Source organism: Rhinolophus sinicus, linkage group LG01 (assembly GCF_036562045.2).
Source record: "Rhinolophus sinicus isolate RSC01 linkage group LG01, ASM3656204v1, whole genome shotgun sequence".
NCBI classification, from domain to species: domain Eukaryota; kingdom Metazoa; phylum Chordata; class Mammalia; order Chiroptera; family Rhinolophidae; genus Rhinolophus; species Rhinolophus sinicus.
This window is the reverse complement of record NC_133751.1, coordinates 205874385-205898985: the sequence shown is the minus strand read 5'-3', so window position 1 is coordinate 205898985 and position 24601 is coordinate 205874385. Positions and strand designations below refer to the sequence as shown.

Below are 24601 nucleotides of genomic sequence, written 5' to 3'. Positions count from 1 at the left end.
TGTCGGGTACACAAGCACAACTCCTGCCTCAAAGGACTCATATTCAAACCAAGGACAAGAGCGTGAGCCTCGCGGGCAGCTCTGAGACATGTGGGGAATCGGAAGCTCACAGTGAGGTGACCTGGGTTCTTGCGTGGGTGCTACCACTAGCTACCTGTGTGGTCTTGAACCTGGCAGTCCATCTCTCTGAACCTTCACTTCCCCATTAAAAAAAAAAAATGGGATCAGTTGGGCCACTTTCTCAGGGTCTTTAGAGGTTGAACTAATTAGGGTCCTAAGACCAACAACCTGTGTGTGGAAGAGACTCTCAAAACTTGGCTGCCTTTGCAGCAGTGGTGCATCCGATCAGAGGTCTGTGTACACGCCCCGCCTCCACAGGGATGGTGGGCTCCGGCCAGGTGCCAGGGAAAGCGTCACCTGGAAGGCTGCTGAGACTGGTTCATGAGCTGTAAGGCACCAGACACCGTGTTTCCCCGAAAATAAGCCCCAATGAAGATCGTCAGCCAGACGTCGCATTTTGTACGTTATGACGATGTTCCAGAGGAAGATGACATGACTGTATTTGATAAATGTAGATTGTGGCACATGAAAAAATAAGACATCACCTGAAAATATGCCCTAATGCGTCTTTTGGAGCAAAAATTAATATAAGACCCGGTCTTATTTTCAGGGAAATACAGTAGGGCACAGCCAGGTCCTGACAGGGAGAATAAGTCTACAGGCCAGAGCCTGTGAGAACTGGAACCAGCCCTAAGGGGAGGCAGAGACAGAAGAATCATCCCAAGGGCAGCTGTCTTTCCCACCTTCCCGGCTGAGGAAAATGAGGCACAGAGAGGGCGCGTTCCACCCTGAGGTCGCAGTGCAGGGAGGAGGTGTAAATCCAGTGCCCTTCCCATGTTCCGTGATGCCCGTGGTTTTCCAGATGGGCCTTTGAGGCTCACATGTGTCCCCTTACTGGTCAGTAGCCAGTTAGGAACAGCGAATAAACCAGCTTTGTTTCCTGACTTGTTGTCAAGGGCTCCTGATGCTTACCCCCCTGCGACATGTTGAAGGAAGATCCAGGAAGAAATGTCCCCATTGATGCTGTGTACAACCCTTTGGCTTTATATTATACACACACACCACACACCATCGACATACACTACACACACACACTACACACACACCACACACACACACCACACACACACCACACACACACACCACACACACACCACACACACACACTACACACACACTACACACACACACACACCACACACACACACCACACACACCACACACCATCCACACACACTACACACACACACTACACACACACCACACACACACACCACACACACACACCACACACACACCATCAATAACATGGAGTCCCCGGCTTCAATTAATTCAAATAAGAGGATCAAGAAACTATGTGGATGGACGAATAGGGTGCTTGGCTACAGAATAAAACCAGAAATGGGAAGCAGGAGGTCACCGATGACAGGCAAGGGTAGGAAGGAAAGCTCTCTGCCATCTCGACTGCACACCCTGAGCAAAGAGCGTGGGGGCAGGGAGACCCTGCTCGAAGCAAAATGAAATTAAACCTTCCTAAGTGCTTATAAATCAGCACCTAATGACACCATCCCACCACCAGTCAGAGCACTGCTCTTATTACTTTGATTCACAAGCCAGGAAAAGATCCGGAATTATGCACAAATTATTGTCCCATCTTCTTAATTAACGCTGATTGCAAAATTCTTGCTAAAGTCCTTGCTAACAGACTCAATTATGTGCTGCCTGAATTGATTCACCCAGATCAAGTGGAATTTATTAGAAATACAGTTTCCTACAATAACATCAGATTATCTTTGAATATAGTTAAATTATTTAGGAATGAAATGGCCCCAGCAGCAGCCCTTGCTGCAGATACGGAAAAATATCTCCCACCACCTAGAAGGAAGATATTCCTTTGCTTTCTACCAGACACACCCCCAGGCTCTGCTCTCCCCAGAAGCAGGTGGAATCCATGTGATGAGACGAGATGCACGTCTTAGAGCCAAGTGGTCAGCTTCAGAGCACATGAGCAGGAAGAAAAATCGTACAGGGTCGCATCTCAGCTCCCCCCAGTATGAACCCTCACTGCCTGTGGAACACAGTGAAATTGCAATTAGACTAAATCAGGATATTTTCAGAATCAAAATTGAGAAACAAGTTAATAAATAATGTATGCTGATGACATACTTCTATTAGCATCACTGCCAAGCATACTGGAGAGTTTTGAAAGAACAAAAAGGAATGAGTATACAGTGAAGAGGCTTTATACCTTTCCAGGATGGTGATGGTTCCTGCAACGGCATGCTTTGCTTAGAATAACACCCTGAAGGAACTACTTAGAAATGGCAAACACACTACTGATAGCCTGGTTCTACTTGCCAATCCCATTGCCCGTCATCTGCTAATACCGAATTCAGCAGCTGGATATTGGACAGGGACTGGGTTTGTCCTAGTCATCTAGTGGCACACAGTAGGTATATAATAACCAAATAACATACGGGGGGCACGAAAGATCTCCTGGGTTGGCCCTTGAAAGACGAACATATTCCTGACAGGCTATATGATCAAAAGGAAGGGGCTGCAAATAAAGGGAGCAGAATGAGCCCACGTGGGGCACACAGGGGCATGACACACTGGACAGAGAAGTAGGACCTGCTTGGAAATGGGGTGTGCAAATCAGAGGAGAGGAAGGAAAAGCCAGGCAAGTAAGTGGGGACCATATTGTGAGGCCACAAACTCTAGACATTGCTGTGTGGAGGGCCAGTGAGGAGCCATTCAGCGATGAAATGAGATCATCTAATATGGAAAAAAACAGAAACGCTTTCACATATGTAGGAAGGATAGAGGTGGCGAGACCGGTGCCAGGAGACGTGGCCAGCTGTCTCCTCACACCCACTCTCCCCTTTTTCTTTACTACTAGAGACCCTACGGCCACACTGTGGTGTCCACCTCCCTGGAAGTTAGGGCTGGCCTTGTGCTCATCGACAGTGATCTTAACAGCAGATCAAAGATGACAGAAGAAAGTGTCAGGGAATCTGAAAACAGATCACCAGAAAGTATCCAATCTAAAGAGCAGAAAATAAAATGACTGAAAATCAGATGAACAGGGACTATGGACAGTATAGGAGATCTGACGTACTCACCCAGAGTTCAAGAAAGAAGATGGAGCCGAAAAATATTTAAAGAAATAATTACCAAACGTTTCCCTAATTTGATGAAAGATATAGGTTTACAGATTCAAGAAGTTCAGCAAACCAGGAGCAGCAGAGACATGAGAGAAAGGAGTTAAATACATGCCTGGGTAGCGGCTGCTTTTCTGATGTCAAGTTTGCCTTGACAATGATGAGCGGACCTCCCTGGAGTGAAGGGTGGGACAGGTATGCAGAGAGGAGGCAGTAATAGCTTCGCATTTGGAGGCATATTTGGAGGCACTCCTTCCTGCAAGCCTGCAATGGTTCTCTACTGCCCACACAGAAGGCCAGCAAACTATGGGCAGAGGGCCTGCTGCCTGTTTTCATAAATAAAGTTATAGTGGGACACGGCCATGCTCACTCATTTGCATACTGTCCATGGCTGCTTTCTTGCTACAATGACAGAGGGGAGGAGTTGCCACAAAGCCCATGTGACCTACAACACCCAAAACATTTACGACCTGGCACTTTATAGAAAAAGTTTGGTGACTACTGTCCAACAGCGTACAGTTCAAATTTTTCAGCTGGGACTCAGTGCCTAAGAGATGCTTCGTGGGCTAACTAAGCCTGCCATGTCTCCCAGCATCCCTTCACCCACGCTTGACCCCTTGAGGTCCCTGGGCCACCTAGAAGGATGGCTGCGTGTGTTGTCAGAGCAGGTGAAGACAGGATAGCAGAGAGATGGCCCACCCAAAGGCTGCCCAGACTGATGGACAAAGGTGCCACTCAGAGCACGGTGGGAGTTCAGGCATTGCTCTGCCGAGCTTTGCCATGGAGACTGACAGGATGCATTGAGAAACACTGATAGCAATTTGACAATTAACACAACATCCACATATGTGATTACTGACTTGTAATTACACGTCCTTTTCCCCCACTTTATTTCTTTCTTGTAATAAATTTTAATTGTATTTTGAAAGAGAATCAGTCTGTGACAAAGTGGGACCAAAAAAAAACAAAACCACCCCTGGTCTTTGACATCCGGTGGTTGAGAAACTCTGGTCCAAATCACTCCTCAGTAGGCCATCAATGTCGTCTGTGGGTACCTGGCAGGACTTCTTCTTGGCCTTTGGGGAGGCTGTCTCTCCACTCTCATCTCACCTGCTTGACAACACACCCAGCCATCCTTCCAGGGGGCCCGTAGATCTCACAGGGTCACAGTTTGTGGCTGAGTGGAGTTTGCTTGCCAGGACATTTGCTGGGGATAAACGCCTGTGAAGGGCACCTGTGATTGGCACACAAGCCCTCCAGTGCCTTGGCTAGCCCCTAGGGGAGCTTTGGAGCTGGTACACGTGTCACTGTTTTCCACAGTGGGTCAGAATGGCAGGACCTCTCCACCCTCACCTGACTACCCATAAAATGTGCCGTCTCAGGAAGGGTATTCTTGGGTGAGGCAGCTCTCTGCAGCTGAGACAAACCCTGAAGTTGCTGACAGCTGGGTGACAAGTCCTCCCTAACTGTGGGGTCTGGGTGGCATATCTCCCCATCTGCCCACGGGTCTAGGTCCTGCTGCTCACCTGGGCTCTGCACCCTCAGGCTGCTCTCTGCGGCTTGTTTCCTACCCAGGTCCCCCCTTTGCCTGACTCTCCCTGCGTTCCTGAACCCCCACGTTTCAGACCCCCACTTTCCATACCCCCCCCTTTCCAGACCCCAAGCAACACAGCCCTGAGGCTCAGCCCAGAATGACAGGACACAGATCCCCACGCCACAGGTCAAGAGGAGGGAGCAGACACTCTGGAGGACACGAGCCATCCTTGCCCTTCGGCTCCCTCTGTGCTTTGTCCAGATGCCACCTTCAGAGAAGCCTGTCCTACCCCCGCTGCCTGTCACTCTAATACTTACGTGCTTTCTCGTCATCACACCTGACCTCCACTGAGCAATCATTTCATCCACTCGCTAGTTCATGATTCGCTGGCCTATCTCCCTACAAACATAGTAACACTTCTTAATGGCAAGGATTCCACGCTTTATCCCACGAGCTGCTAGTACCTGAAAAGCACCCTGTATATGTAAACTCAGTAGAGAATACTTCCACGTTGCATAGAAATTTGCCCTTCCACCTGAAAACCATGAGAGCCCCAGCATCACCAAACTCTTCCAAAACTTGATTTTAAAAAAAAAAAATTCATAGGCAGAAATCTCATTATTTTAACTTGCATTTTAAAGTAGTAAAATTGGAAATTGTGCATATGTTTAATAGTCATTTCTACTTTTTATGATGTCTCTTTTTCCTGCCCTGTTAGAAGTTCCAAGTTTTTGTTTTTTTGCCAACAGAAAAACAGGTAGAATGAACTCAGAATCCATCAGACAACACGCCTCACTTTGCAAAGCAGCCAAGAGTCTCCACCAGGAGCCCACCCTCCTTCACTGCAGGATCAGTAAACGTCTCACTTCTAGAGGGGACCCAGACAATGATAGGACGCAGCAATCAGACCAATCCAACTTCAAGAGGGTATTTTGCTCCCTGTGTGACATTCATAAAAAACAACCAGTCTGCACATGCAATTTGTCTCGAGAGGCAGGAGATGCAATTGTACTATGTAATTAAATCCCCATGGCAGTTGTAAAGGAACTTCGTCACCTTTATCAGGGAAAGCGTCAGTGACATGCTTCCCAGTACTGTCCCCAGAGCCTGTGAAAGTCGTCCCATGGCTATTTACGCGAGGCTGTGAGCGCAAAGGGTGTGCAGCTCTGTCCCACACGCAGCCCCTGCCTTCTGCAGGTTCAAGGGCACCTTTGTCCCTGAGCTTCCAAAAAGGCCTTCCGGGGCTGCAGGTGAGAGCAGCTCTTGACCTTTGGATAAGATGGCACTCATAATGGGACGTGACTCTGTTGTTTTGCAGGAACAGCACTGGACGGGGTAGCCTTGTCAGGAAAACAAGTTCCTGAGGGGTTTGTGCCCCCATGTTGCGTTCTTCCCTGCGATGGGAATGAGGTTCCTTGACACATGACACGAGTGCAGACAATTTAAGTCTTCGTTAATAGATGCACTTGATCTGAGGCAGTCAAATGTTTGAATGTTGCGTTAAATGAGGTGTGCTGTGCTAACCTCGCGGTTCAGAAAGAAGGTGGACATGCTCTGACATTTTGGGGACTATTGTCTGTGCATGTGACCAACTCAGGGGGGTGGGCAGATGTGTCCTGGAGCTCGTAAAAACAGAGCCTTACACACCTGCCCAGCTTACTACACCTTTTTAAAATTTTTAATTTAAAAAGCTGAAGGGAGCAGAGATGAAGGAGGAACAGCCTTTAGAAATTAAGTGGGAGAGTGAGAATCAAAAAAGGAACAGGTGTGAAAGTAAGTGCAGTGTAAGGCCTGGGGCCACTGTGACAGGTGGTTGTAATGCTCGTGTCTGAGTGTCCGGCGGGTTTAGGACACGGCCATTCGTAGAAGCACTTCGGGTAGGAAGCACACAATGGACCAGAATGACAATGTACGTTGGCATATTTGAGAAAATGCACAGATTCTCACGATATCTACAGGGGAATGGCTTCCTGCCCTAGCTTGTCCATTTACTTGGATATTTGAACCAAAAGGAAACCAGACAGTTATCCAACAGCCTAGGAAAGAATCCACACATGTGCCCTTCCCCAAGAACACAAAGGAATGGTGGGCTTCCTGCCGCCTCTATCTTGTGGCCCAAACGCACAGCAAGTTCCTGCCATGGACAGAGAGCCTGGCTCTGCAGGAAAGCCCGCCTGCCCCACATTTCAGCCTCAGCTGAATTATTCCACAGAGACCAGCCGTGCTCATCCTCAGATGCTTCTGAGGAAAAGAAAATCCTTTGCCAATTAAATGGCAGGATGCAAAGACCTTGAGATTATGAAAATACTAATCACCATTTGAACACGACCATTTGCTGCGATCTTTTGAGGTCCGATTGTGTCGTGCTCCACGTCACCCACCAATGTGACACGCACCCTTCCATATACTCACTCTAGTCATCGATAAGCAGATCGGACAGAATCAGGCTGAAAGCAGGTTCTGTGCTTCCCTTTTGAGCTGTGGCTCTCAACCTGGGCTGCACGTTAGAAGCACCTGGGCAGTTTCTAGCAGTCCCGAAGCTCAGGCTGCACCCTACAGCCCTCCAACCAGAAGCTCCCAGGTGATCCAAGTTACTGCCAAGGTCTGAGCCACTATGCCACGCGTACCACGTCTACTGTTTCTCCAGCTTGAGTTTCGTAGCAAGAGTTACCAAAAAAAAGGCCCATATTTTTTCCATCTTTGCTAAAAGTTCTCATGAAACCTTCCATCATGGGTTAAAAGACAAATGCTTACATCCCCGCTGTACATTTATGAAATAACCATGTCACAAAAGAAAATTCTTTCAGCCCACCGTGACCCTAGTGACTTCCCCTAGTGACCCACGAAGCTGCAAGTGCCCCCACCCTTTTTCTAAATATCCTCAACCCAACTTTTTCTCAATCCACTGAGGGACCTTGCCCAGGACTAATGTCAATTCGGATTTGGAAGAATCCAGTTCTTTTCCTATATGACAATGAAAACCCCCATCTCCAGGTCCTTCTGTTTTATCACCATGTCTCGAAGATTTTGACAGTTGCTCAGCAACTTCATGCACAAATTCACTCTTGGAAGAAGTTGAGGTTTTAATGTGGACTGAAGCAGTCAGAGAAGGTAAGATTTGAGTTGCATCCTGTAACCTATGCATTCATTGGCTTTGGCTAAGCAGAGAAGGAAGACAATGGTAAAAATGAGGTGAAAAGGGCTTGACCCAAGCAACGTACAGATGGGCAGAAATGGTGAGCCGCAGGCAAGAGTGTGGGTCAGGAAGCAGGGTTATTCACCCACCCCTAAAGGACGTCATTCAGCGGGTGGGAGAGAACCCTAAGGAATTCCTGTGTTTGGGGGTCCTCTGGTCATTGCTTTTTCCTGTATGGTGCTGGAGGGCAGGATTACTGTAATTTTTACCTCCGAATCCAGAAACCCTACAAAAATACCTTAGAACATAATATTCCATGAATGTCTACTGAGAATCGATGAATAGATTGTTTTCAGATATTTGTGGGGGTTGTTGATTTTGTTGTTGTTTGGTTTCTAGTGTTTTTTGGGTGGTTTTTTTAATGTAATAGTCACACAAATAGCTATGCTTGTTTGTTAAAACAAAGGACACCTCTGCCATGCCTCTGAAGTAACCTCCAAGTCTTACTCGTGAGACCAGTGTTGTCTATCACGAGCTGCTTTTAACACTTTCACAAAGAACCGAGTCTGTTTCTGAGCTACCACTCCCCACCCACCAAAATCAAGGCTGGATATTTTGGGCGCTGTTGACAAATATAACATTTGAAAAGCTAAATTTAGCGTAGAACATAGGCAGAATGCTCTGATCCCTGGACGCACTCCAGTGTCCCACACCTTTTAAAAATAACCGTGTCAAAATACATCAGGTACAAAAGAATTCTCCAGTCTGAAGTGAAATACAGGCTCAGGCTGGACGACAGGATAGTTGTGTGTGAATGCTCGTAAGTCCTTCAGAAATGCACCTCATCACCAACAGTCTGAGGACGGCAAGACGGCAACATGGCGCTGCTCAGAGAAATGAAACAGCTGAGGAATTAACGTTGCTAATGAAATGAATAGAGCACCTGCCGAATACGTAAGTGAAGAGTACAGGACTTCATGTTCTAAGGTACCATGACAAGGGCAGTGGCCTCCACAGTGTGTCTGTCCACCATCTTCTGTACGCACCTGCCTCTTATGTCCGACGAGGCCGTACATTCCTGGCGGACATGGTCTGTGGGCTCTTTACCACTGCATTTTCCCCAACACTCAGCAGCGCTTAAGGCACGTAGGGACCCTCGAAAATAATCTCTGCTGTTCCCATTGACGATACTGATTCTGTCTTTGCTGCTGCTGATGGAGACAAGGGAGATGAACTTTAAAACAGGAAATGACATTTTAAGGAGCCCTTATGGCACATACAATAGACAAGGTCTTCTTATGAGACTCGGTACCTTTACACACAGGGAAAGGTGGGCTGTGCAGGGCAGCCCACACCGCTGAGATGGAGCCCCACCCCCAGCATCAGAATGCCTGCCCGTGATGCACCAAGAGTCCAAAGGGGAAAAGGTAGCGGACGGCCAAGAATGAGAGGAAATTAAACGCAGTGGAGCCAGTTTCAGAGAGACAGACCTATTCGTCCTTTCAACCATTTTCATGAGGACCTGTTGTGTATGACACACCATGCTGGACACTGAGAACCCCACGGACATGAGGAAGCAGAAGGCTGTGGTCAGGAAGCTCGCGGTCAAGTGGAGTAACCAGCACAGACACGTGACCCTCGGTACCAGCGTTGTGCCAGGTACCACGGAGAGGTGCCAGGACAGACATCGGGACCAGCCGGGGAGGAGAGAGGCTTTGCTGAATGGTGAGGGAAAAAGAGCGGGGCTGGCCAGGTGACGAGGGGAAAAGAAGAAAGCCAAGCAGAGGGGACAGCATGGGCACCGCAAGGCGCCGTCAGGGGACTCGCTGCACATCCTTGAGCTGCAGTGTCACATGCTCAGACAGGGCTGAGGGACGAGGCGGGAAGCCCTCGAACTCAACGTGATGTGTTTGATCGTTGACCATCTCAGGATTTGGAAACCTTGGGCGAGCTGCCTGACTCTGAGTCCCAGCTTCGTCTTCTGCCAATGGCACGAAGGCCACCCACGTTCAGGGTCCCCTGGGCAGAGAGCCACTTATAGGGGATGGCTGGGCAGCACAGCCTCCTCCTGCAGCTCTCTCTGAGCTCCGAGATTATGGGTGAACTGATTATGGCTGAAGCCCTTGGGCCCTTCTGCCTCCTCTGCAATGAGCCTCAGCCCAGGCACCAGACAAGCGTGGTGAAGACAGACCCACACCCATGGCAGCCAGCTCAGGGAGTGACCGAGTTTCCTGCACCTCTTGCTGTCACCAATGTGAGCCCTTCAGCAGCAGAGATGGGCAGGAGGCCACACCTGTCCCATGCCAGCACCCCTGCAGCCCTCTTCTGCAGACAAGAGGCGGGTTTAACCACTGGGGACCCCCTAGGCTGTGGGTCAGGCTGTGCATGCACATATATGCCTGCAAATGAGGTCTGCCACGATAAAACAAATCTTTATTAAATTATAAAGGCATTCAACTCGCCTCCACCTTTTCCCCCTTCTAAGGAAGGCCAGGGGAGCTCTGCTGGACCCCCTTTTGTTGTGGAAAATCTTGGTGCAAGGAGCACCCTAGGGGCCAGGTTACTCTTCAGAACAAAGGCCCAACAAATGCCTAGAGCCTGCTTAGGCTTTGGGGAGCTCAGACAGAGGAGAGGCAAGCCACGGGGCGACTTTGGGGTGCAGAAGAGATTGAGACAGAGGGACATGGGAAAGGGGTGCTTCAGAAGTTCGGCTGTGACTAAGGGTCCATGAACCCTACTCCTTGACTTGAAGACTTTTTTCCTGCTGTTTTGTTTGATTGCAACACCACATAATGATGGGACCCCACGGGTCCCCAAGTCTCATGCTGGCACTGATGGATGGTGGCTGCTGTTATCCACCCTCGGAGTCCCCACGTGTCTCTCCTGTGCCTGTGCCCCACCCTCCCCGTGCCCACACAGGCAGTGCCCGCTCCTTCCTCCTGCAGCCTCTGGTCACAAGCGTTTAACTGTAACTCATGGATGTGGCCGAGGGTCCCGCAGCCCAACTGCACTGGCTCATTCCAACTTCCTAGTAGAAGGAAAACAACTGGGAAAAAAGGCATGCGGACTGTGTATTAGCTACAAGAAAAAAATGGCCTTATAAATGTTAGACTACAAAACAAAGCCCTGCACTAAACTGTAGCAAGTAAGTTACGCATAGAGCGCTGCTACCATTCATTAATTAAAAAAAAAAAAAAAGTTGTGGCATTTCTCATCTTCAGCAAAGGATGCGCATTTTGGGATCAGTTCTCAACAACTGAACGAAACAGTCCACCAGGGACCCCAGTTGACACCTTTGGAAACCCCGTCTGCCCCCTGGACCCTCCCGCCCAGGGACACCCATGTCGAGCTCGGTCACTTGCAGCGTCCAGCTGGGCCTCCCTCACATATCCTCAGACCTGACACGCCCTCAGGACACACATCCACTCACCATGGTCACAGCAGCAAAGAAAGCAGTGGGACAAAAGCAAGACGACACCCTCTAAAACAAGAAAGAGAAGGGCCGCCCATTTTATGGTGTCTGCGCTTGTGTAGAGAGCTGGTTTGGAGACATACAGATGTATCTGTGTCTGGAGTTCACATCTATATAATCACCAGGGGTGGCTGGGCTCTGTGATGTCTCAATGGTCATATGACACTGGCCATATCAAGTGACCATTGTCACATCAGATCCCACAGGAGTTATAAATACGCCACCACTGAGGCCTAAGTGGATGACAATTGAGTAATGACAACAGAAATAGCTCACACTCCATAAGACCGTCTTCGCCTTCCTGAAGAACTTGTCCGCAAACAACGGCATTGCCATGGAGAGGTGGCCGGAGCCAGTTAGAGGGGAGCTTCTAATCTCTGAGACGAGGCACAAAGAGCCTCAGGCTAGTGCTGCGTCCCCGGAAATTGAGTGCCACGCCGCCTTGGTCACAGGAGACCTGCAGCGCCTGGCGCCTCCCCTGGGCCAGTCCTTCCAGGGCGCCAACGTGGTGTCTGAGGTCAAGGAGGAGGGAGGAGGAGATGCAGTGGCAGGTGCAACCCCCGCCACGTTTGGCCCCTCGGGTACCCGTGCTCCTTTAAAGCTGAGTTATTTAGTCTTAAGGAGCTACTAACATCCTGTGAGCGTACAGCTCCAGTCTGCAGACTGCTTACATAGGCGCTGCATGTAACACACGTGAGCAAAGGAGGCCTATAAATGAAATTGGGTTCGCATGAGTTGTAAGATGGAGGTTTTAGGCGGAGGGAAGCGAGAGATCAAACTACAAAGGCCGAGATGCTGGTATGAAGTGCCCACCGGGCGCCTCTTGTCTTTAAAAATAGAGCATCGTTTTGGGTGTTATCTGCCGGTGCCTGCTCTGGGCAGCCAGGGAGGCGGGGGATAGAGAAGAAACCCCTTCTTCTTCGCGTGTGCCCGGAGCAGGGCCCTGGCGTGAGTTCTGCCGGTGCCAGGTCCTTCCATGACCCCGTGAACACCACGGCTACAGTGGGGTGCCTGGGGCACAGCCAACATCAGCAGAGGGAGAGCTCTCGGCATCGTCTCCTCCTGGAACCTAGGGGAGCCAGATGGGGGGAGAAGGGTGAAGAAACCAGAGGTCCCTACGTAAGTCAGATCCTGGGAGCACTGTTGCTGCCTGAACAGCACTATGAGCTGGGCAGGCAAGAGACCCCACAAGAGGGGAGAGTCCGCCCTCAGCCCCACCCGGGGTTGAACAGATTTGCTGAGCAGCAGGCTGCAGTGAGCTCTCTTGACTGGCACTTTGCATTGTGCACACTCTCTCCATGTGTCCAGATGCAATGCATTTAACCAAGAGGGTCACGTGTCGGAATCCACAGCAGTTCTGCCAGACCAAGAGGATTCAAGACTCTGTGGTCAGTGGGCCAAAAGCCAGTGTCCTGTGTCCCCAACTCGTGAGCTCTGGCAGGCAAAGAATGTGGAAGGTCAACGCGGAAGGTCGGCCTCCAAAGAACTGACACAGTTCTGTTTCTACCTCCCACTGGAGAAGGGAATAAACCAAAACACTGTCAGAGCAGCTCCCAGCTCCCAGTGAGGGGCAGGGGCTGTGGGAAGACAAATGCGTCCAGTCAGGGCCGCCCCACCCCCCAGTGAGGGAGTCCGGACCCCTTCTGGGCTTCCTCCCCTTCACCTGGCCCAGATGGGTGCACATGGTCCTCAAGGGCCTCGTGGAGATTCAATCAAGGACACCAAATGCTCAGACGCTCAATGAATGTTTGTTTTCTAATCACGTGCCTCCCAGGCTTGCACATTCAGGAAAGCTCAAATGTTGCAATTTCAAATCGATAATAATGTTACCCCATAGTCTGGGTAACATTAGGGTAACAAACAGGCTTTTTCCTTTTTCCCTGCTCAGTTGTGCTGTTTTTTCTATGGCACCCCTGTACCACAGGAAGCCGGGGCATGCAGAGGGATGTGAGCTAGTAGGGAGGAACAGCTCCCAGAGAGCTAGTACTAACCCTGGCCTTGATGGGGGAGGGTAGAGGGAGGGGGAAGAGAGAGGGTGGGCAGCACTCAGGGCAGCTGGACTTCCAGGCTCAGCCACCTGCCTTCCCTTCAGCCGCAGAAATGACCAAACGCTGTTTTGAGAACAGCGGCCCCACACACTCTGCCCTCTCTCATATGAAGACTCTGGTGGCCAACTCCAGCTCCCCCTGAAAGAAGCCATGGGGAACGCGGTACATCTCTCAGGGTCACAGGGACCAGCCCCTTGGTACAGCTCACAGTCCGAGGACAGCACTGGCATGGAAGAGTGATGTTACAGGGAAGCCCCACGTGGGGAGAAGACTATGTCCGCACCCCTCCTGTGGCAGAGCCTGGACCATGGGGTGGGGATTCTAGGACGCTGCTTCAGGCTTCCTGCTCCAGAGAGCTGCCTCAGAACCCGGGTTCTCCTGAAGGCTGGAAGCTGGGTGACATCTCCTGGGACCTGGACAAGGGTGCCGGCCCTAAGCGAGGGCTGAGCTACATGCCCATCACGGCCGCTTCCCGTCAGTCCATGGGAAGACTTGGAAATCCAGGGTGGGTGAACAGAGCTGCCAGTGGGTGGAGTGGGGCTGGGAACTCAGCAGGCCCTAGAGAACGCAGCACCCTCTTCTTTGCCCCCAGTGAAGTAGACTTCCTATCGCAGGAAAATAAGTAGAATCAAGAGCCAGGAACTGGGCCTGCCGGAATGTAGGTCAGTTATCATCTGGGACTATACGCACCCTCCCTGCTCCACATCAGACCAGGTCTTCACTGGGAAAGCAGCCCAAGCCCATGCAGGCCTGTGTCCCCCCGGGGCCTCTGGCCATCAGGATGACAGGTCCCCACACACCCCCACGGGTGTGTAACAACCTCCAGGCTGAGCCGTGGGGACACGGGGCAGGCCGGAACTCTGCAGGTAGGTAATTAGGAGTGGTCTTTCACAACTGCACAGCATGGGTCCCAGGAAGGAGGTGGCCTGTGAAAAGGGTCTCCTCAGCAGCTCATTACAGCCACGGGATCGATTCTTCCATCATTATCAGAAGGCATTCCTGCCATGTGAAATCCTGTCCCTTGAAGTGTATTCACCAGGGGCTGCTTCCGCCATTTCCACGAGCGCTCCTGGACGCTAACAACCTTCCACGGGCCTTTTGAAAGCCCAAAGTTTTCAGAGAAGTAAAATGCATGTCACCCGCTCCATTCATCCCGCAAGAAAGAGCAACCCTACACAGACACAGACACACACACACACACACACACACACACAAAACCCTAAAAAGCGCAAAGAAACAAACCACCATCACGCTCAATGTGGCTCGTCACATCAAAGTTGCTTCTGAAACTCAGCCACTTCCAACAGCACTAAACTTTCTGAGTCCTTTTCTTGAGCAGGGCTGGTGCTGTGGGTCAGTTTGTTTTGTCTGTTGCCGTCTGCTCTTGATGATAAAGGGTACATTTGGGGCTCAATGAGAGAGCTGGATTCTAGAAAAATCCACAACTGACTTTCCTCCCTTCAACTGCCCCTAATTCAGAGCCTGGAGAATGTCAGTTCCTCACTGTCCACCCTGCTTGGTCAGCTTTTAACACCTTGAATGGCACCGGAGTCCGCAGTCACCCCCATATTTGGCAAAACAGTCCTATCTCCATACACCCTCCCCCATTCTCTCTGGTTCCATTTTGGCCTTTCCAACCTCGTTATTCCCTTTCTCCCCTGTGTCTCCATCTCTGCCCCCTTCTCATTAAGTCTCTGCTCAGTTTCTGTGTGTGTGTGTGTCCCCGTCATCTTCCCACACTTCTGTTTTCCCTTGATAGCTCTCTCTCTCTGCCTGTCTCTGCGCTTGTCTTCGCCCCTGTAGCTCCCCAGCCCTCACCCCCATCCGTGTGTCTAGCTGGGTCTCGCTGGGTTTCTCTGACCCAACCCTCGGCATCCTTGCACATCTCCCTACACACTCACCTGGTACCTACTTTTAAGAGATGGTTTCACCCTATTTCAGCCCTAATGGACCCCGCCCCACCCTGGTGGCCCCACTCACCTTACTTCTTGCCCTCCCCCCAGGCCTCTGGACCCTGGAGTACAAGCGGGAGCTCACCACGCCCCTGGGCATCGCTGCGGCCCGCGGCCACACAGACTGCCTGCACCACCTGCTCAGCCGCGGTGCGGACCCCGACGCCAGTCCCGGCGGCCGAGGGCCCCTGCACGAGGCCTGCCTGGGGGGCCACACGGCCTGTGCGCAGCTGCTGCTGCAGCACGGTGCCCACCCTGACCTGCTCAGCGCAGAGGGCCTGGCGCCCCTGCACCTCTGCCGCACCGCCGCTTCGCTCGGGTAAGACACACCGCTCGGCCCACGCCCCAGCCACCCTCCCAGACCTCTCCGGAGCTGGCCACGCCCCTCCGCCCTGTCCCCGCCCCCAGACCCAATGGCCCCGCCCTGCCCCGGACCCGGACCCCTAATACCTCGCGCCACTTGACCCCACCCAGACCCAGAACCTGCCTTCGGCCACTACCCTGGCCCTCGCTGTCCATCAAAGCCCGGCAGGCACCTCACAGCCTGCTCCACCCCGGACCCCACCCCCGGACCCCGGACCGGCTCTGGCCCCGGCCCCGGGAGGGTGTAATTAGCCTTGATTGCGAGTGTGAGGCGGGAGGCGCCACGCCGAGGTAATGAGCGGGCTGATCAGGGCCCGCAGACGCCGCGCTGAAGAATGCTAAAAGGCCACTGGCGGGGTTGGAGGCTGAAAAATTAGGGTTTTTAATGATAATTTTATGCAGAATAATTGTCACAGTGTGACATAAATGGTTAGCTCCTCAGGCGGGGCTTCAGAGTCCCACTAGGAAGCCGAGCTGGCCGGGCATTTTGAGGGGTGCAGCGGCCCCCCAGCCCACCGCCTACCCAGGTGCTGGGGTTCTGGAGGTTCTGCAACCACCCCTTCCAGCCCCGCATTTGTCCTTGCTGAGTATCTGTCCCCACGGGGTCCAGTAGGTCCGGGAGAGGCGGCGGGGCCACCGTGTCATTGCATAGGATTTATGTCCGGGTTCTCAGCTTGCAGTATGTCATCTTGACATTTCTTTTAGTCAAAATGTTCCAGTCCCTGCCCTCGGGGTTGTAATTTCTTGGCCTTCTATCTCTGCAGCTAGGATCAAATAAAATCACCATGTTAAGTGCAGGCTGGCAGGACCACTAGGCTCTCAGGGACCCAGGCAGGGGCATCACCTCCACCTCTCACCTGACTTCAGAGTGGGAACCCAGAAAGGCATGCAAGAGCACCTCAAGTCCTGAATGACTGAAGGAACAATGTTATAACCATGTGTTTTAGAAACAGCTTCACTAAGCTGTAACTGCATACAACAAGCTGCATATGTGTAAAAGGTACAACTTGATAAATTTGCACGGACACATATGCATTCATGACACCATCCCCATTTATCAAGGGAGTGAACACACCTCACCATCACCATCAAAAGGTTCCCTTATTCCCATTGCTATCTCCGCCCGCTGCTCCCCTCCTCTATTATCTCATTGATCTGCACTATAGTTTAGCCTGAATTTGCTAGAACTTTATGTAAATGGAGTGCATTCTCTCTGCCTGGCTTCTGTCACCACCACTACTTCGAGTCACCATGTTGTGTGTATCTGTGAGTCACTCATTTTCATTGCTGAGTGGTAACCCGGGGTATGGAGGTACTGCTCTGTGTTCTCCATTCATATGTTGGAAGACATTTGGCTGTTTCCAGCTTGGGGCTATTACACATAATGCTGCTATGAACATTTGTGTACCAGCCTTCGTATGGGGGTAAATACCTAGGATTGGAATGGCTGGGCCATAGGATATGATTAAGAGAGAACCATTTACGAAACTACCCCACTGGTTCCCCAAGTGGCTGTCCCGTTTTCCATTCCCACCAGCAGAGTCTGAGGGGGCCGGTTGCTCCATCCTCACCAACATTTGGTGTGGACACTCTTTAATTGTAGACATTCTACAGGTGTGTACAAGTATATTTGAGAAATGATTTGCACTTCCCTAAAGACAAGTGATGGTGAGCATCTTTTCATGTACTTATTTGCTGTCTGCATATTTTCTTTGGTGATGTGCCTGTGTTAAAAATTGGGTTGCTTGTTTTCTTCTTAAATTTTAAGATTTCTTTATATAGTCTGGATACAAGTCTCTTGTCAGACGTGTGATTTATAAATATTATCTCCCAGTCTCTGGCGTATTTTCTTCTGTTAAAAGTATCTTTTGAAGAACAGAAGTTCTTAATTTTTGTGGGACCCAGCTTATCAATTTTTTTTATTTTAGGGATTGTGTTGGGTTATTGTATCTAAAAAAAAAATATTTGCCTAACCCAGGGTCACAAAGATTTCCCCTATGTTTTCCTCTATAAATTGAATAATTTTATACTTTACATTTAAGTCTATAACCCATTTTGAGTTAAGTTCTGAATATGGTGTGAGGTGAGGTATGGCTGAAAGCATTTTTTTTTTTTTTTTTTTTTTTTTTGGCATGTAGATAGCCAGTTGTTCCAGCGCCATTTGTCAAAAAGCCTTTCCTTTCTCCATTAAATTGACTTTGCACCTTTGTTGAAAACAACTGACTACATATGTGTCGGTTTATTTCTGGACTCTCTTGTCAAGTACACGCAAGACAGGGCAAGGTCTGACTGATTCAATTGATAAAGACCCAAGGAGCCATTCTTAGATTCAGACCATTTATCACTTACATACACAGTGAAAGAAAATAGCCAAAGGTGCCAATTCCTCACTGTCCTTGTTCCACACACTACAAAAACCAATAAACAAAAGGGGCCAGATGGTGGCAGTATGAGTTATAGGTTACCCTGTTGCTGAACAGCCAATCTAGACTTCAGCTGAGCAGTTTTATACTCTGCAGCTGTATTGGGGGCCTTGATGCTAGGGAAGGGTGGGGAGGTGGTATGGCAGGAAGTCGCAAACCTCATGAGAACCCAGGAGGCAAAGAAAAAATGTCTCATGAAACCCTCCCAAGGGGACTTTAGCAGCTCCTTACAAGCCTCCCATCCGGGAGGATCACAGCATGTTCTGCCGAGACTTACGATCAACAGTGGTTCAAACCTCTGTTTGTGTAGCCCTACGTGGACACAGGCAAGGCCACCAGGACTCCATGGCAAAGCCATTCTCCCCTAACTCTATTATATGCCACTGATGTGTTTGTCTGTTTTGACACCAGTAGCACATCACATTGAATACTGTGGCTCAATGAAAAATCTTGAAGTCCGTTAGCAATAGTGAGCATCCTTCTTCTTTTTTGAAGTTGTTTTGGCTATTCTAGCCTCTTTGCGTTTCCATATACATTTTAAAAATCAATTTCTACACAAAAGGCTGCTACTGGATTTTGACTGGGGTTGCTGTGAATCCATTTGGGGAGAACTGACATCATAAAAATACTGAATCTTCCAACCCATGAACACACAGTAAAGCTCTCCATTTATTAAGGTCTTTAATTTCTCCCAGCCGTGTTTTTCAGTTTTCAGTGTATAGGGCTTGCATATGTTTTGTCAGATTTATCCCTACGTATTTCATATTTTTGATGCTTTTGTAAGTGGTATTTTTTATTTAAATTTCTGATTGTGTGTAGCTACTATATAAAATTAATAATTTATTTTTGTATATTAATAATGTATCCTGCAACCTTGCTAAGCTCACTAATTGTTCTAGTGGCCTATTGTACATTCCATAGGATTTCTATGTAGGCAATCAGGTCATCGGTAAATAAACACAATTTTATTTTTTTTCAATCTGGATGTCTTGGATTATTTTTTCTTGCTTTATTGCACTGGATAGAATCTCCAGTGCAATGTTGACTAGAAGTAATGAGAGCAGACAATTTGTTTATTCCTGATGTTAGAGGAAAGCCTTAAATTTTTCACCATTAAGTATGATATTATATGTATTTTTTCTTGTAGATGATCTTTTTCAGACTAAGAGAGTTCCCTTCTATTCATAGTTTGCTGCAAGTACAAATTACCACAAACTTCAAAATTTACAACACACATTATCTCATGGTTTCTGTGGGTGAGGAGGTTGGGCGTACCATAGCTGGGTCCTCACAAGACCCAGCTATGTCAACATGTCAACAAGGGCTAGGGTTTCAATTGAAGGGTCAACTGGGGAAGAATCCGCTGCTGAATTCTCATGGTTATAGGCAGAATTCATTTCCTCAGGAACTATTGGACTGAAGGTCTCAGTTCCTTGCCGACTACTGCTTGAAGGCAATCCTCAGTTTGTGTCTTTATTTTTAAAGTAGATTTGTTGTAGGCAGATTATAATTGGGTCTTTTTTTTTTAATCCAACATGCTAGTCTCTGCCTTTTAATTGTGTGTTTAGATCATTTACATTTAATGTGATTTTGATATGGTAAGATTTAAATCAAACATCTTTCTATTTTTTATTTGCATCCATTCTTTGTTCCCTTTTCTTCTTCTTTTTATCCTTCTTCTGTATTAATTGAGCAGTTTTTCATGATTCCATTTTATCTCCTTTATGGCCTATTATATATAACTTTTTGTTGTGTAATTTTAGTTGTTGTTTTAGGGTTTATAGAATACATCTTTACTTTATCACAGTGTGTCCTCAAGTAATATCATACAACTTCACATATAATATAAAAACCATATAACAGTTTACTTCCATTTCTCTCCTTCTGGCATTTATGATATTGGTATCATACATTTTACTTCTGCACAAAAGTCCCACAATACATTGTTATTATTTTTTTCAAACAGTCAATTATCTTTTAAATATAGTGAAATAATAAGAAAAAGAGTTTTTATGTTTACCTATGTAGTTCCATTTCCAGATTCCTTCATTCCTTTGTATAGATCAAAGATTCCATCTGGTTTTATCTTCTGCTTGAAGGGTTTTCTTTAACATTTCTTACAGTGAAGTTCTTCTGGTGATGAATTCTTTCATGTTTGTTTGAAAAAGTCTTTATTTCTGTTTGAGTGTTTGAAAGGTACTTTACTCTCAGTACTTTAGACACATGACTCCACGGTCTTCTAACTTGCATTTTTTAATGGAAAATCTGTCCTTCTCTCTTTGTTCTTTTATACATATTGTCCTCTTTTTCTGGTTTTAAGATTTTCTCCTTACCATTGATTTTAAGCAATTTGATAATGATATGCTTTGATGTAGTTTTCTTCATGTGTCTTGTCCTTGAGATTCATTGAGTTTCTTGGATCTGTGGGCTTATACTTCTCATCAAATTTGGAAAATGTGGGGCAATTATTTCTTCACATTTTTTCCCTACAATCCCCTCCTCTTTTTCAGCGACTCCTGTTGCACGTATTTTACAGCACTTGAAGTTGTTCCACCGTTCATTGATGCTTTGTTCATTTTTTCTCTGTAATTGATTTATCTTGTGTTCTGAAACGTCTGGTTTGCCATTAATCCTGTTCAGTGTATTTTTCATCTCAGACATGATAGTTTTCAATTTTAAATGTACAGTCTTCCAATTTATATCTTCCATGTCTACTTCACATGTTCAATCTTTGCTCTGGTTTCTCAAACATATGGAATACAGTTATAACTGTTTTAATGTTCCTGTCTACTTTTCAACCACCTAGGTCAGTTTTAATTGACTGGGGTTTTTTTTCTCTTCATGTTATCTTATTGGGTGCGGCGTATTTTTGTGTTCCTGTCAATATTCTTGATCTCTGCTCCGGGATGTAAAGTAACTTGAAAATAGTTTCATCCTTTTGAGTTTTGCTTTTAAGCTTTGCTAGGCAGGATCAGTGCAGTATTCAGCCTAAGGTTAATTTTTCTCCCCAGTACTGAGACAACACCCTGAGTAGTACTCAAATCCATGCCTCATCATTTATGAGGTCTTGCACTCTGGTTGTTGAGAACAGGCACTATTCCTGGACTGGTGCATGCTATGAGCTTGATTCTCTCTACTTATTTCAGGTGGTTATTTCCCCAGCCTCAGGTAGTTTATTCACACATTCACACACACACACACACACACACACACACACACACACACGTCACTACTCAACTGAATACTCAAGGGGACCCTCTGCAAAGTTTTCTCCCAGAAGTCTGCCCTGCAAAGTCAAGCTGCCTTGGCTTCCCTAAACTCCCAGCTCCATCTCCTCAACTCTAAGAATCCACTGGGCTCTGCCTGGATCACCTTCACTGAGCCTCAGTCTGGGAGCCCAGAGGCCTTTTGGGAGGTCAAGAAATTGAGTGTTTGCCAATCATGTTGCAGAATGCACTCAAACCTTGTGACCCATTTCTGTCCTCAGCTGCAGGCCTTCTCCGCTTTCTACAGGGAGCTTCTTTCTAATTATTCAACATGGGGTCACCTAGTGGTTAGGGTTCGGTGCTCTTTCTCTCTCTCAACATGGGATTAATTTCTACCTGGTTTTAACTTCCTATTTCTGTCCTTGACTCATTTGGTAGATGATTTGCTGTTGCATGAAGTTGTTGCCATCTGGTGACAACATTATAGAAAACCCATCTATTTTTGAAAAGCACAGCCCCAAGGTCAACCCATAATAACTCCATTCCTGCAAGCATTCAATTGCCTATGAATTCTGTGAGATGCTGGGACTGCATTAGATGGTCTGTACCCTCAGGATGCTTTCAGTGTCAGGGGAGAGGAAGGTAATGAAAAGCAGTGTACTAGATGCTGGGACCAGACATGTGTAGCATATATGATGTGCTTGGAAGTCTGGGGTGTGGGCTGGTATCCAACAGCTGAAAATTTTCTAGGATTTTCTTATGTCCTTTATCAAAGGACATAAGCCGACCAAATCAAAGCAAAAGTCTTTCTATGTACTAAGAAAGCAGGCAAAATAATTAATCAATTATATGTTAATTGCATTCCGTTTTTATCATATTTTTTATACTATACAATTTTATATGCTACAAGTACACATTTTACATTTGAGGCATTGACTGAACCCCAATTCCAACACTAATTAGCTGTGCAACCTTGGGTAAGTTATTTTATATTTCTGTCTCAGTGTTCTCATCTGTGAAATAGGGATGATACTTGAGCTTACTACATAGAATGCTTATGAGAATTAAATGAGTTAATACAGGTAAAATGTTTAGAAAAATATTTAGAAGAGCCTGGCGTATAGTAAGAATTATGTAGGTGCTGAATGCAATTGCTGGGGGTCTCTTATATAGTCATTGTGTTTCTTTTAAGAGTATTGAAACAGTATTTCTCTATTTTAAATTACTGTGGGGGTGTTGTTTCTTTCCTTTACCTCCATATCCGTTGGTCATCTGTGAGTTATTTGCTGTGATACCCTTAGTCAGGAATATAGTTCCCAATTATAACAGGCTCCTGTGGAAAACATAACCCATTTGATGATGTTCCAAGTCTAAGAATACACCATGCCTCCCTCAAAAAGAAGGTCTATATTTCCTTTCCTTTGTTCAGAATTAATTTCTCTAAATCCAACATGGTACCCTGGAACAGAACATGGGCATTGTGGGAAAACTGGTGAAATCCAAATAAAGTCTGCAGTTCAGTTAATAGAATTGTACTAATCTTAATTTCTTAATTTTGAGAAATGGACCGAAATATTATAAGATATTAACTCTAGGGAAAGCTGGGTGATGGGTATTTGGGAACTCTCCATATTATCTTTGCACCTCTTCTGTAAATCTAAAATAATTTAAAAAATAAAAAGAGTTTTAAACCACAAGTTTGCTTCACGCCTTGGGTTCCCACCTCCCAATGAAATTGTATCAGAAAAAAACATTGCTTTTTACTAAGAAATGAGAATGCAACACCTATCAGAGCACAAAATTTTGTGAATCCTGATAATATCCCTAACGCGGGCCAACAAGCTCCCATCTGGACCTCATGAGGGGCTGAGGGATGCATGGAACATTGGAGTGACTTGGCTTCTCTACTGTAAAATAGAAACTAATTTCCTAGCTCAGCTGGTTTTCAGAAATCATACAGGTCTCGCACATTGTTTAATGAGGACTTTTAAAATGTCTTTGTATTAAAGTGGGGCTCTACCAAATCTCTTTTCTTTTGTCTTCCTCCTGTTCTTTCTTCTTTTTCTTCTCATTTTCTCTCGTGTCCCTATGTGTGTCTCTATGTGAGTCTTTCTCCCTGCCAATTTAATTTGACAGTTTTGACTTATTTAAATCCTGGTTACTGGGGAAAAGTTTAAGATAAGTGATGAATACAGCAGAAGTTCAGGAAGAACTATGCATTGCTGACTTAGAATCCCTCCACTATCAATGATTATAATGGAAAAGGCTGGCAGATCCATTGAAAACCTCTACAATAACACAGCCAACCTCCTTGAAGAATAAAAAGTTAATAGATGTCAGAAAGGGCTGGAGGTTTTGACCACCGCTTTTCAGCTTAAAGAGTCCCCCTAAAGTTACACTCCGAGGAGGTCTAGCTTCAGGTAGTATAAACATTATCACTTTGACAAGCTACTTTCTCTAGAATCTCTTTATACATAGTAGATTTTAGGTCATCCTTAATTTTTTTCCCTTACAGTAGAGAGGGGGTCGTTGACCTACATACAGAGCCATTTCATTTTCTTACTGTTGGTGACAATGGTCTCCGCACCTAGGGACCCAGTTCTGCTCCTTCCCCCTTTTAGTCGGCAATTCACCATGGGTGTAGGACTTTCAAACCTTTGAGTCTCTGAGTTCCTGGGATTTAAAAAAAAAAAAAAATGTCTGTGCTTCCTTCCAACCAGCAAGCTTCAGAATTCAGAATTCAACACACACAAAAAAAGGAGATTGGACCTTTAATCTAGGAGACTTTTGAAGAGATTTTTCCCAAAAAGAAAAGTTGCAGTAAAGTTACTCTCTTCACATTAGTGGCCTGTGTGCCAGCCTCGCCCTATGTATTAGCAGATTCCTCTCCTTGACCTTTTTTCAAATTCTGAGATGATTAAAATGAGCAAAGAATTACCAGAGTTCTGATTTTTTTTCTCATCCAAAGCTGTCTTGATTTAAATAGAAGTGAAGAGGGCTTGTTTCCTTCATGGATGTATTAGTACAAAGCATGCAATTTTCCTTTTTTGTCCTAGTTGTGTCAATTCAACTAAATAACAAATGATTCACAAACCAGAGTTAGACCTATGAGAGTAACTAGTTATCTTGGGGGGGGGGGACGGGAAGGGGGGGACAGGGGGAATCGTTGAAGAAAATCATTGGGCAATTCTTTTCTAGTTCAGACCCGGCAGTTTGAAATCTGGGCAGAAAGGAAGGATTGCTTTT

General features: G+C 47.1%; 1 protein-coding gene across 3 annotated transcripts in view; it reads left to right on the top strand.

Moving 5' to 3' along the window:
- Positions 1 to 24601, top strand: part of ASB18 (ankyrin repeat and SOCS box containing 18) — a 61753-nt gene that overhangs the window by 4352 nt on the left and 32800 nt on the right. Inside the window, exons 2-3 of one of the 3 annotated variants that reach the window (XM_019740949.2) lie at positions 11816 to 11944; positions 15415 to 15682. In XM_019740949.2, the coding sequence (XP_019596508.2) occupies positions 11816 to 11944; positions 15415 to 15682 (397 nt within the window). Of the gene's footprint in view, positions 1 to 8245; positions 11945 to 15414; positions 15683 to 24601 lie in introns of those variants that run through there. The other 2 variants (XM_074315572.1, XM_074315569.1) reach the window with 2 other exon arrangements.